The 14,198-nt window shown below is 43.4% G+C and overlaps 1 protein-coding gene across 7 annotated transcripts in view; it reads left to right on the forward strand.

The window, feature by feature from the left end:
- The window catches only part of CRB2 (crumbs cell polarity complex component 2), a 143,690-nt gene that overhangs the window by 85,151 nt on the left and 44,341 nt on the right, over nt 1–14,198 (forward strand). For 6 of the 7 annotated variants that reach the window (XM_073314519.2, XM_073314520.2, XM_073314521.2 and 3 more), the window contains exon 1: nt 1,172–1,375. The exons of the other annotated variant lie outside the window; for it this stretch is intronic. In XM_073314519.2, coding sequence (XP_073170620.2) covers nt 1,294–1,375 — 82 coding nt within the window. In that variant the 5' untranslated portion in view covers nt 1,172–1,293. Of the gene's footprint in view, nt 1–1,171; nt 1,376–14,198 lie in introns of those variants that run through there. 7 annotated transcript variants of the gene reach the window in all.

Genomic DNA, 14,198 nt, shown 5'->3' on the forward strand with positions numbered 1-14,198 from the left:
CACTGACTTCACTGGGACCAGGATATCATCTCTGCAGGGTGTATTATGCTGGGTCAGCTGGAGCATTGCTTTGATGCAGCAATTCTGATGGGGACGGACTGCAGCTCCTTCCTTGCTTCACTCTGTTTATTTAGCATCACAGTTTATGCTGTTGCTGATTGTTGGGTTAGCAACTCACAGGCCCCATACAGACAGCTGCCTTTCCATTCACTGAGGAGATTGAATACAAACACCATCATTGTGGAACTGAAATGCTTCGTTAATTTCTGTGTTATCCTGGGAAAGCATTGAATAGGGTTTGGATTTTGCATCCCTAAACCTCTTTGGGTATGATATGACTGTCTTTGGCCTGATTATTAATACATTCTTGCAATGCCCATCTAGGGTAGGTAGGATAATAATTGGTCTTATTTTACAGATGAGAAAACTAAGGTTCAGAGGTTAAGTGACTTGCCCAAGGCCCCAGGAGAAGTTGGTATTAAAGTTGGGAGGAGAGTTTGGGAGTGCCTGGCCTCCAGTCCCATTCTCACACCACAACACCCACAGTGTGCCCCCTGTTTTCGTTGAACCTTGCAAAGAAGACATAGCATCTGAGCAGCAGCAAATATTGGAATAGAATTCTGCCTTCTGGATTTAGTGTTAGATCCTTGTGCTAATCAAACTGTCCCACTGAACAAAGCAGCCTCTATGGGAAAAGTGTGATTCATTTACATCTGGGTTTTGTTCATAGACCATAATTGATCAAGAAACTGATTTCCTATATTTGATTCCCAGCTCTGCTCCCCAGGACAGTGGGTCTGCGAGTGCCCTTCACTGCTATGCAGGCGACCTGGGGCTGACTTGCTTCCCAGGCAGACAGAAAACAGACAAGACCTATGTTCTTATGTTCTCTCTTGTTTAGAGCAGGGGAGGGATGGGGAGAAAGCTAATAAAATACCAGCCCCCACTCCCTTCTTCGTCCTGTGCTTCTCCTCTTTTAACATTCAGCTATTACTTGCCCACCCTCCTGCTCTGGGCTTTGCCAGGTAAATGCTGGCAACTATAGTCTTTAGTTGTCCAGTCCGGTCCATGTGATCCAGGCAGTGTTTTCCATTCACTCCAACAGCATGAGTAAAGCGTTTCAAAGTGGACAGCGACTCTGTCCACTGGGTTAGTGCTAGTCCCTAAATCGACAAAGCATGGAGTGAGTGCCACTGATAGGAAAACATTTCTGGTCTGGGATGTTGGGAGAACCTGCCTTTACCAACTCCCAGCCTCTGTTCCTCTCTTGAGGCTTTTAGGACCGCCACTCTTATGCTTGCCATGGAATTACAGAGAATTCTATCCAGTGCATACCATGCCGCTCTCCTGCTGCCACTCTCCCTTTTGCTTTGGGGTAAGTTTTCATTTTCTGTGTCTGGCTCTTAACCAGTTAATATGCACTAACTTTGGCTAACAGTCAGATATTACTTGGCCTTGTGTTAATTGATATGGCAGAATTGTTGCTTCCACATTCAGTAGCTGTGGAACTTGGAAACTTCTCATCTTGGAGATACAAAGGCGTTTCACAGCTTAGGGGTGTGTGTTTATAAACAAGAACGAGACTTTCTGTGTGTGTAATGTGTAATTAAGTAGTCCGCTATTGCAGTAATTGTTCTCCCTATCAGACAGTGAGCTGAAAACTTTAGTAAAGTCTCCTGAACTTCATGTTTATGCTCATGCAGAACAAATGCACAGGAATAGCTTATACTTTCAATTTTAAGTCCATTTGGTGATGGTGGTGGTGGGGCATCCCGGAAGATGAGTAATGGGTTTTTTGTTGGCAGGTAGTTCTGGTACAAAATGGAGGAGGAGAAGGGAAGGAGGCAAAAGGTTCTATTTTAGAAAACTTTAATAAATTTGATCTATTCTGTAAGATGCAGAGAGTGATGAGATGCCCAAAGATTGTATCATATTGGTGGGACTTTTTGGACTTTCTTTCAGAGCTGGGGAATATGCTTTTAGAGCTGGGGTGAGCCTCTAGAGGTGCATAAGCAGCTCTGCACCTGGGCTTAAAATACACTCACTCCTGGGTCTAATTTCTTGCATGCTCTGGAAAATAGGCTTCCCTGTGTTTCTTCTGAAATGGGTGTCTGGGGATCTGCTGGGCCTAGACATCTGGTTTAGTCATCTAGGGATTATAAGGTCATGTCAGGAACATGCCAAGCCTTTTACTGGGAAGGAAGATGGGGATTGAACTGACCTCCCTAGTCCTCCCCAATACTACCAGGCCAATGCGTGGATAAGGTCCTCTCTCCGTTAGGGCAACAGCAGTCAGTGACAGGGATGCATAGATGTGAGGGTAAAACATAGGGAACTAGGAAACACAAAGTTATTGATTCAGAGTGCTCTTTTCCTGCCATACTCTATCTAACTGAGCCTTCTAGTTTTATCCACAGCACTAGGACCTATTTCAAGTTGTTGAAACCTCAGTACTTCTTTCCATGCCCCTAAAAGTTCTACCCCAGTAGCCTTCCTGCATCTGCCTTGTTCTGATACTGTTAGACACCTTAACGCTTGAGTTGAACTGTTTTGTTTCGTTTTTCCCCTGAATTTTCTCTCTTCCGTACTAACTTCTTTGTACTAACTTCTTTGTCTGATGTGTTGGCTCCAAGTGCCTGGAATTCCTCTGGCCACAGGGAAGCTTTGGGGCTGTCTTTTGTGTCCAGTAACCATAGCTACTAGTTTAAAGTGTGAAGCAATTACGATGGCTTTGTGTTGTGCAGAAGGAAGGCCCATTGCATGTACAGAATTGCTAGTACGTGGCTGTGTCAGGGATGGAATGCTCCTTGGGGATATATGCTGTTTTGTCTTTGCATTGATATCCTCCCTCTCTTTGGAGCAACAACCTACAGAAGATATCACTCTCTCTTTTGTTAGAGTTGGAGTGAGTGCCCTATTTAGAAATCCACTTGTAAAGCATAGCACAAGCCGGAGTTTCCACAGACACCCAAACTATTCCCATTTACAGAGGGAAATCTGCCAGAAGATTTAATAGTAAATGGTTTGCATTTCTGTAATACCTTTCACCTCAGGATTTCCAAGCACTTTATTAAAAAGTCCCTCCTTGCCCTTGTGAGGCAGGTAATTATAATTATCCCCATTTTACAGATATCGGAAACTGAGGCACAGAGCGACTGGGTGACTTGCTCAAAGTCACAGAGTAAGAGTGGTTGAGAATAGTCCTGGGGTCCAGACTTCCAGTTCCTAGTTGTAACCACTAGACCATGCTGTGAAGCAATCAGACCCGCATTAGCTCCAAGTTCTCATGTCTGGAATAAACTCTGAGGGTAATGATGCTGGCTGTCTACATGAACGCAGTTCTGCTGCTTCCTGGAGTATGGGCAGAGACAGAGTAGTTCTCAGCTAATATTGGTCTAGTTCATTTGATGTCTTGAAGAGTACATGCCGGAAAGTGGATTTAAAACCCAACTTCCATGTCTTGCTGCCCCACTCAATTAAACAGGCACCTTACTTCACATACCTTTGGTCTGGCAAATGCTTTGGACACCTATTGTGGAAGGACGTTTGCAGGCAAATGTCTCTTCTCTGGGTTTGTTATCTGCTCTAGGGTAGGCTCTTGAGATTAGCTCTGACATACACACAATTTACATCTTAAACACTGTTCAAAGCAATGCTCCCTTTTTAACAGTCTCACTGTTGTCTATGTTGACTGCCAAAGTATTTAGATTGGAATTAGAAATTAAATCTTGTGAGCCACTTTGGTTAACTGAGTACACAGGAAAACCCCTATTTCAGCGTTTGATCTGTGGAAATGGCTGAGAGATCAGAGAATGTGTAAACCAGGAAGGTCAGCCCAGAGGTGTGTTTATTAAGGGGAAATACTGGGGTGCAATAGGAACTGAAAGATCAAAGAATTACTGGGGCAGTATATTCAAAACTACCATAAAACATGGATTTATAGCTCTAGCACCCTCCCACAAATCCTGGAAACTTAATAATAGAAATAGTTGCATCTTCAGATGCACATTAAACAATAGACAGATGACAGAGACCTGGCTGGCTATCTGTTTCTATGTTTACAATGGGTTTAACTCCCTGTGGTAGAGTAGCTCTGATTAACACTATTAATATTTTGAGCCATAATTTTGGCACTGGTCTGCCCTGTGGATTCTTACCCAGTGCTTGGCATTGCTGTCCAGTGATTTGCTACAAGTCGGAAGGCAGAGAGCCAGGAACTATCACTTTTCTCCTTTGAAGTAGGTAAATATTATTTCCACTTTACAAGAGGAAACTGAGGTACAGACATTAAGTGACTCTGTGGCTGAGCTGGGAATTCAGCCCAGGCTTCCCAGTGAAAAGTCCTGTGCTTTGGCCCTAAAGTAGCACTCTACAAATATAATAAACTGATATATTGGCTACCCTCCCCTGCCCCCCCAGCCATTAAAATGCAGCCACCTCTGGAACCTGGCAGCTGTTTAACAGGGCACAGCAACAGTGCACTACAGTTGAAGTCAGGGAGTGAAGATGCTACTATATCCAGCTGTAGCTAATGATAATTTAGTCAAGCAGGACTCCGTTCTGATCTCATTTACATAGGTTTAGCTCTGTTGACTTCAGTGGAGTTAATCTTGATGTACAGGGGTACTGAAGAGCAGAATCATGCCCACAGTATTTTAATTAGTACTCAAACTGGAATTTGGCTAATGCACTGGGATTGCACCCCTGCTCTGCCAAAAAGTTACTGAATCTTTTAAGACCACACGTAGTCAGGCCCTCTGTTTAATGTCTCCTTTGAAAGATGCCTGTAGCAGCACAGGGCTCTCTAGCACTCTGCTTGGGCCATTGATTCAGTACTGTCTCCGAGAAATTGCGTACTGAATTGCAAGCACTGCTTTTGGATCACGCTGGGCTTCCTGTAGAGGTCTCTTGTCCTAGTACCATACCCAGCTTAGCAGAGTTTGTGAGATATGACAAGACCCTAACTGAGGTGGTATGACTGACACTCAGATTCAGCCAGTGGGTTGTATTTCAACCTGCGCGTTCCCTCCATTTCACAGCAGATTCTCTCCTTTACGTTCTATTGGAACAACAGTACAAAAGCCTGAATAGTTGCTATGGGGAAAATGGGGAGGAAGAATTTTAACCAATCATCATAATCTTTGCAGATTCCCTTCAAATCTCTGTCCTGTGATTTGTCATGTGTAGCAAGTGCCCAGTAAGCCTCAGCTAAACAGGCTGTCCAGCTCCTGGGACACAGAGTGGGCAGTGATGCCATGAAAGCAGATGAATTCCCCAGTTTCTGGCAGTGAGATGACATATGAATGAGACCAGCAAGGTCAAGCAAAAAGTTTATTTGTGGAAGGAGACACTAGTTCAGCAGCACCTCTCCTGATCACAGGGGGAACCAACAAAAGAACTGATCACTCTGTTCTGTTCAGCTGGCATGATCAAGCCCTCCTTCTCCTTGTAGAAGGCAGGCCACCCCTCCCCCTTCAGCTCATATGTTGGTTGGTGGTTTTTAATCAAAGTACAGGTTTTTTGGAAAGACTCTGTGACTGCATCCAGTGTGCACAAATTGAATGGAAGTTACCTATTGAAGTCCATGTGATGGGCTACCATAAGAAGAACACTGGATACGGAATTGTTAAGGCCAAATCAGCAACAGTGCAGACTACCCAACATGTCAGCATTCAGAAAGAATTGCAAGGCTATGGTCTTTGGTGCTTAACTGATTAATGGCAGGAGTTTTGCTCTATTTTTGTAAAGCCCACAGAATGTATAATACAAATTAGAGATGGCATAGGTTTGTTGTCACCTCCTCTGTGTCAAGAGTGCCAAGGAGCTTTGGAAGAGTCCAGAATGCACCTTGAAGGTACTCCCAAGGAGCTCTCATAACAGCCTAGAGTAGCTGCTGCAAGAGTCCCACATGGTTCCTGAAGGAAGAACCTGATTTTGTTGTTCCCATTGCTGACTTGAGAGGTTGAAAGGAGATCTTCTATGTTAAAACTCCTTGCAGGGCTGCCGTGCTTCCTTCCTAGTGAGTGGATCCTGGGAACAGGCCAGAGAGTGTGCCTTTCTGCTAATCCCTTGCACTGACCAGGATAGGGAAAGATCAGTGGAGGTCAGCAGGGATTTACTAATATAAGCACATGCCTTTCTGTTGCTATGGAAACATAACTCTTTTCATTCCTTTATTCACGGGTTCTGTCGCTGTTGTTTTTGCTCTAAGTGTGGCTCTGGTACCTGGGGAGTTTCCTCTTTTACCTTCGGCCTGGGCTTCTTACTATAGCAGAAAAAGTGTTGGGTTGATTAGTAGGTGCCTATCGTAACTGGTAGAAGTTGCACTGAGTTAGGATTTTCATCATTCCTGTCAGTCACTTACAGGTTTCATCTAGTTCATTTGCTGTTGCTTTGCCACTGGAAGGCCTGTTACTCTCAGCTCCTGGTTGTATCAGGATTTTTTGTCCAGTTTCTGAAATGAACAGGGCAGGTGAAATATAACTGGGGGAATATAAAACTTTTGGGTCTGTAGCTTGTGTCCTGAAAGATGGTGATGGTGGAAAGCAAAACTGAAACAATATGAAAGCCAGGGAAATCCACAGATATGGTGGCCATTCCATGCCCATAAGGTATTTATTCCATGATGCACCAGTGTCTTACATCTTAAATAGTTTTTGTAACAAAGAATAGACATTTTTAAGCATCTAGTAATCTCTTCTAAAAAGATCATATTAAAAAAATTGAGTGGAATATGGCTAAATCCCTCTTAGAGCTGTGCACTCAATGTAACAAAGGTGTTGAAGCTGGGAGCTACAGCATATAAACTCCCTGTCCCCCTCCCTCCAGGAAACCTTTGCAATGGGAGGGAGAGCACACATTCCATTACTCAGCTCTCTTCAGTCTCATGTCACATGGAGATGCTATCTATCTTGTGTGCAGCCCTTGCCAGCAGTTAAAAGCCGCATTACAGCCTAAGAGTCTCTGAGCCTGGTGCATTATGTCTCTTCGTCCTTCTGGCAGTCTTCTCTCCTCTCTTCCACACTCCCCCCCCCAGTGGTGGGCATTGTGCTTTCTCGGTCCAGTGACTTTCTGGGAGGGAAAAGCAGAAACAGAGGAAAAACAGACCAGTGCTGCTTAGACTCTGAATGTTGCCATCCTTTGTGGTCCTTGTATCTCAGGAAGAGTTTGAGGTGACATTTCTGATGCCTGGGGGTAAGGAGGGAACCCCATTCCCATTGTCAGTACTAGTTCTTCACAGTCACACCAGGCATAGTGCCTAGCCCTATGTACCACAGGGGCTCCTATTCTGTCCTGTTATGTTTTCTCCTGCTCCCTGAGGCTCTTTGATGCAACAGATGCCACAACTGGAATGTGTTGAAATGGTAAGTTTCTTGAGCCTGGAGCTGCATGAAAGATTGTGCACTAATGCACTTGGCAGTTTGTCCTGGGGCATCATGTTGTAAAATCTATAAATTCAAATCAGATATAAGCAGGGGAATGAAAGTTTGGATGCTTGAGAGAACTGAGTTTTGCTAGATAGTTGTAACACTTCTAGCACGAGCGAGATTCTGCATTGTGTATGTGTATAAAATATCAAGCTCTCTACTTCTATAATACCTTTAATCTAAAGTATTCCCTACTTCTTTACGCAGGTTAATTAAACCTCCTGACACCCTTGTGAAGTGCATAGTTGTTTTTTCTATTTTGTAAATGGGTAAACTGATGCCTAAAGGGAAACTGATTTGCCCAAGCTCACACAGTTATCGTCAGTCCTGAGAATAGTCCCCAGGCATTCTGACTACTGGTCCCTTTCCTTATATATTTGTGGTAATTTGTGTCTATTTGCTGGGAGATTCCACCCAACAAAGCAGCAGAATAAAAATGATCCCCAATTACAGGGCACATGCATAAGCAAATGTTCAGAGATGGATAACTAGCTTAAAGCCTCACTCACTCCATAAGTACTGGGACTCTGCTGTCACTTCCTGCTGTTTGTGGAGACTATTTTGCTCAATTTTAATGGAACATTAAACTCTCTAAAAGGCTCCCCTTTATCCTGTGTTGAAGGTTGCCTCCAAAATGAAGGAAACAAGGTGATGTCTGGGCTGATAACCCCAGTGTCTGCTGATCCCCTGTTGGAATGTTAAATGAGTGTTTAAAACCAGGTTGGATGGTAACTTATCAGTGGAGCTGTCTGGAGGAGTTTGAAGCTGCAGGTACCTTGTGCATGGTTAATGTTAGGATGACATTTAAGGAGCCAAAGGCAGCAACAGTCTCAAATGCTAAAATTGGGAGGTGCCAAAGAAAGAGAGAGCTCTCCTGCATGTGGGTGTAGTACTGAGCACCTCCGGTGCATCGTGACGCCTACCTGAGGACATCCAACACTTTCCAGAGGTGCTTAGTACTTTGCAGGCTCAAACCCCATTATTGTAAAAAGCTGAAGGGCATTTAAAATACTGGGTGACTTAGAATCAGCACTTAATGGGCACAACAGATTCCAGACTGCATCTTGAGAAATGCTGCACTAAAGCCCTGGTCAGAGCCATGCTTTCCCAGGGTGTGAGCTCTTTCAGAGGAGTCCAGAAGAGGGGGATACTTTAATTTAGCATCACCTCCCAATTCCTAAAAGGAGACAGATGTTGCCCTTGCATCCCTGTGTATGACAAGAGCTGTGTGCAGTATGGCTGAAGAGAGAACTTGGCTCCAAGTTGGTAACTTTATTTTAATAGCCTTGTTTGTTTTTTCCCCACTGTAGAGGGGCGCAGGGGGCTTTGTTCATTTATTTATGGATTTGTTGCATGGCACATGCCATTGTGAAGGTGTGAAAATGGTACCTTCACAGACCTTTGGAGTTGGGTTAAGATTTTGCCTTGGCTTTTGGGCAAGCCCCATGTGACCGACCATAGGAAGGTCAATCACTTTGGCACTCTCTGCTTTGGTTTCCCTATTTGTAAGATGGGGAGAATACCCATGTCACAGAGGGTTATTAATGGGTGTCTAAAAAGTGCTTGGCATTCCTTGAATGGAAGCAGGACTGTGTTTTGGCTTGCAAAGAAAACTTAAATCCACATGCAAAGTACCCATGGGTACAATCCCAGGTCTTAATTTCCTCTGTCCCCTGGGAGCTGATCACTGTGGTGGTTGTTGTAGCTGGAGCCAGTGGATACTAACCTGGCCATGTGATGGAGGTTTGACTTTTTTGTAACCCTGTCCCATATTGGTGATGTGGCCAAGTTTCTTCTCAGCACCTCCCGTGAGTTACCCTCTTGCTTGTTACAATTGCTTGATGCAGGCAAGCTAAAGTGATTTGCTCCTCTCAGTACATCATTAAGAGGATAATTCTCTTATTCCATGTTGTAAATAAAATAAATTCTGGTGTCCTATGATGTTCACTGGCCCCACCCCACTGGCTGGAGGACACATTAGGGTTGGTGGGGTCAGCCTTCGCTGTTCATCAGTTTGGTGACTTAGCAGCAAAGCATCAGTAGGAAACCCCCGCCCCCCATTTCTGTTTGATGGTCTTTGTTCCTGGAAATACATTTTTGAAGAGCAATCTCTCCCCACGAGTCTGAGCTTCCCAGTGCTGGAATGGGCTGCCTTTGTTTCGACATAATGAGCGGAGGGTTACGGGCTTGACAATGAACAGCTCCATTATTTGTGAGAAGAGGGTCTTTTGACTCAAACTTGAGAAAGGAGCCTCCAGCCCTACCCCCAGCATGTCACCTGCTTCCTCTCCTACACCACCACCTACACAAGGGGCCAGATCAGCAAAGCTCCTGCCTACACAAGCATGATGCTCCCTATTCAGGAGTTCTGTTCCCAGGGAGACAAACTTGCCGTGGACAGTGATTCATCCCTTCCATTTAGAACTTTGTAGGACTAGAAAATCTTCTTGTAATACTAAAGGGTACATATATGGCTCCATCACCATGGTATCAAAGTGTCTCATAATCTTTACTGTATTTATCCTGGCAGCACCTCTCTCAGGCCCAGTAGGGATGTTATTTCATTGTACAGATAAACTGTAGAGGCACAGAGAGGCTAAGTAACTTGCCCAAGGTCACAGAGGGAATCTGTGGCATGGCAGGAAGTTGAATCCAGGTCTCCAAAGCCCTAGGCTATTGCCCTAAGCACTGGGTCCTTCATCTCTAACAGGAGAGAATGTTAGTTCAGTGATTAGAGTAGGAGATGGGGGATCAGAACTTCTTGTTCTTTTCCTGGCTGTGCTGTGAGTTGCTCATGTGACCTTGGACAAGTCACTTAACCTCTGTGTGCCCCACTGTACAGTAAGGATAATGCTTGTCTCACAGGGGAGTTGTGAAGCTAGTTAATGTTTCTAAAGGGCATAGCATGGAAGGTATTAAGTGTGTAATAACTATGATAAGAAAGGTGTTGGTAAACTCCTGTGGTGAGCTCTTTAGAAATGCCTGTATATACAGTTCCAACTAGAAGCTGGTATGGTTCTAGGTCTAGGGCATCTCCAGGATTACCTGGGAATGGAGGCTGCTTTTAAGCAATGCATATCACGGCCTCTGAAGCATGATTTATGAGCCCTGTAGCTAAGTCAAAGAGGGACACTTCAGAGCCAGGACAGTGCTCTCAGGGGAGGAGCTGTAACAAGTGGGGACTCTTTCTATTGGATAACAAAAGTCTTATATTTGTGTGCTTTAAATTGCTGTCCTTCTTGACCATGGGCCCTTTTTGAATAAAGAATCTATTCTAAAACAATAAATGTCCATTTGCTGGCATCTGGGTAACTGGCTGGGAACCTGAACATTTCATCAGGCTCCTTAGTCCTACTGTGAATTGGAGCTGCTGGAAACTAAGCCTGAGTGGGTGATTCTGTCTGAGAAACTTCAGATTTTTTCGCAAAAAGAAAAGGAGTACTTGTGGCACCTTAGAGACTAAAGCTCACGAAAGCTCATGCTCAAATAAATTGGTTAGTCTCTAAGGTGCCACAAGTACTCCTTTTCTTTTTGCGAATACAGACTAACACGGCTGTTACTCTGAAACCTTCAGATTTTTTGTAACTTATTTTAATGCAAAGTGAAGAAGGAGGTGTCCTCCTGAGCCTGGAGAGGGAGCAGGGCTGTCTGATGCTAGAATGCTTCATGAATGAATGCTGTGGAAAGAGACCTCTCTGGGACAGAGAGTGAGGCTCTGTGAAGTGACCCCTGGCCTTCCAGTGTGCGTAAGTATTTGCTGGTGGCAGTCTCTAATAGAACACACTTCTCCAGGCTGTGCTAACAGGAAATCAGAGCAGAGAGAGATATTGGCACCAAAAGTTAAATTGTATTTATTTCAGCTCTGCTCAAAATGGGCTGGTTGTGGGGAATGTTTGTTGAATAGAGAAACTTGCAAGGGACCAAGTTATTTTCAAACTGCTAATAGGGTTTTGCAAACAATGGGACAGACAATAACATTTAAATGCTATTTTAAAAAAGAGAGGTTTCAGAGTAGCAGCCGTGTTAGTCTGTATCTGCAAAAAGAAAAGGAGTACTTGTGGCACCTTAGAGACTAACAAATTTATTTGAGCATAAGCTTTCGTGAGCTACAGCTCACTTCACTGAATGCATCCGATGAAGTGGGCTGTAGCTCACAAAAGCTTATGCTCAAATAAATTTGTTAGTCTCTAAGGTTCCACAAGTACTCCTTTTCTTTTTACAAAAGAGAGACTTCGCTGCATTCTTTTCTATCACTCCTTTCCCAGCCTTTCTCCAATTTCGTCAGATCCCCCTCATCTTGCTTTATCTGAACTACAGGTCCCATAGCCCCTTCCTTCTATAGAAAGAGAGTAATTGTGCAAGCTTCTGTCAAGAACAAATGGGTGACTTGCATAACTGTGTGTGTGAGAATACTGGTGTCTTCTCTTTTTTTCTTCTTTTATGGTGGGTAATGGAGGCCAGAAATGTCTCTTCTTTTCTGGGTTTTGTTTTTACATTGGAAATTCAGGTCCTATCTAGCTTGGAAGACAATCCATAGGAATTGTTGAACTAGTGTAAGCATGGCAACCCAAGAGACCAGGGACTGATACCTGAGAAACTGAGAGGGTAAGAGACTTTTAGTCGGATTTTAAAATCTGTGTTTTATGGGGCGTAGGGGAATTGTTTTTTGTTTGGTGGGGAGAGGTTTAATACGTATTTAATTCCAATGACAAAAAAACATTTTGGAGGAAGAAAAACATTTGTTAAATATTCCCCCATCCCCACAATCCAGGTATGAGAGCTCACATCATACATCTCTAAGACCCCCAGGTAGTCGTCCAGCAAACTCAGACTAGATATTCCTAATATTTCTCAAGTGAAAAAACAAGTAGAATAGAAGAACGATACCAAAATGCCCTAGCAGGAGTCTTTTTGTCCCAAAGAAATATAAAAGGTCGCAAACCCATCTTTAAAAAAATTCCTTTGAAAGCTACACTTAATGCAAAACCAGATCTATTATATTTGGACCCAGTAGAGAAGGAGATAGACACACAGGCAGCTGGCAGAAATATGGCTGGCTGCTGGAGACTTTATTATTCTGGTCACAAAACTGAAAACAACATGAAGTGAGGCTTTGCACTGAGGAGGAAGGGGGGTGTGTTCAAACATTTAAAGGGACAGAACATCACAAGATCTGCACTGAAGGAGTTCAACAAGTGCTTTATATCTGACTCCTACTCTGTTTTAGCCTTTGACGTTCATCATAATTCACTCCTTTATGAGTGGAATCTATTTCTAAAGGGAAATGTAGCCCCATCCAGTTTCACTTCAGAGTAGGGTGGGTGGGTGGTGGTGCCCTAGCAGGTTTTTTACAGCAGGTTTCACTTTCTGATTATCAGGGAGAGTGTTCTTCCTGTGACACATTAAAGGAAAGTCCAAAATGTCATTTTTAATCTAGCAACAGTGTCTTTCATAGAAAGTCATAAAACGTCTGTGGCTTGGTGGCTTCTCTCTCTAGATCTTCCCAGTCTATGACTCTGGGGAGCAGTTTGGTTTTGAGCATGTTTTAGTGGTTGTTGTATTATGCAGCCGTGAAGGCTAATTTATTCACTATGGTAATGAACACCTCATGCATATTCATAATTGTTCATTAACAAAATAGAAAAGAAATAACATGTGTGTCCCTGGCACTGATCAATGAAAAGACCAAAACCAGAGTTAAAAAGGAGCACATTCTTGAAGCTCACACGTGTGAGGAGTCTCTGACTGACTGAGAAATGACCTTTCTCCAGGAGGCTAACTAGTATTCTGATTACTTGACATCAGCTTAGAGTATTGAAAATGCTGCAGGTCATCTATGCAATTGTCAGGTGATCTCACTTGAGTTAATAAACCTGCTGTGTTCAGTTGGTCACATGTTGCTGAAATTCTATCTTCTGAGCTGGCTTCTTTAATAATAATAATAATAATTAATAATAATTAATATCTATATTGTGTCAGCCTCTCTTTTCTAGTGAAGTTTGTAGTCGAAAAGCCAGTATTGTCCTTGATCAGGTTGAAAGGGACAGCAGTGTTAGCATAAGAGGAAAATGTAGTGTTCATAGGAAATGTTAAATTAGAGCTGTGGGCACTGCACTTCCAAGTCACTTAATCTCCAAATCAGTGTGATTTTATGTGTGTTTAACTTCAATACATAAGACAAACACACTAATAAAATTCTCATCAAGCAGTGGTCTATAGAGTCCCATAGAGGACTGAGCTACTTCTGGGGCTCGAGTGGTTTGAGAGAGATGGAACAGAAAATCCATTTCTCCTTGTTCTTGAGAATTCTTGCTCTGTTAGTTTTCTCTATTTACCAGCTAATTAGTTGTCTCCTTGACCAGCATCCTCGTGCTGAAGAGAAAGGTTATAGAGACAACCAACCCAGGTTTGTCTTTGATGTGGGAAATTACTGTTCCACACTCCCTAAATCCATTACTTCCATATCATTCAGGGCAGCTGGTGGTTAATTATATTTACTTATTTGAAGTGTTGTAGCACCTGGGGTCCAACTGTGGCTCAGGGTCCCATAGTGCTAGCCATTGTACAAACCCATAGCAAAAAGACCCTCTTCCAAAGTGCGTTCAATCTACGGATGAAATCCTGGCCTCATTAAAGTCAATGATATACTCCTGATGAGTTCACCTCCTGTATCTATTGAGCCAAATTCTGCTCTTACACTGGTGCACATCTGGACTAACAGTTAAAATCATTGGAGTTATTTCAGACTTGCAGCAGTGTAACCAAGAGCAG

The sequence above is a fragment of the Lepidochelys kempii genome, chromosome 16, assembly GCF_965140285.1.
Source record: "Lepidochelys kempii isolate rLepKem1 chromosome 16, rLepKem1.hap1, whole genome shotgun sequence".
In the NCBI taxonomy this organism is placed as follows: domain Eukaryota; kingdom Metazoa; phylum Chordata; order Testudines; family Cheloniidae; genus Lepidochelys; species Lepidochelys kempii.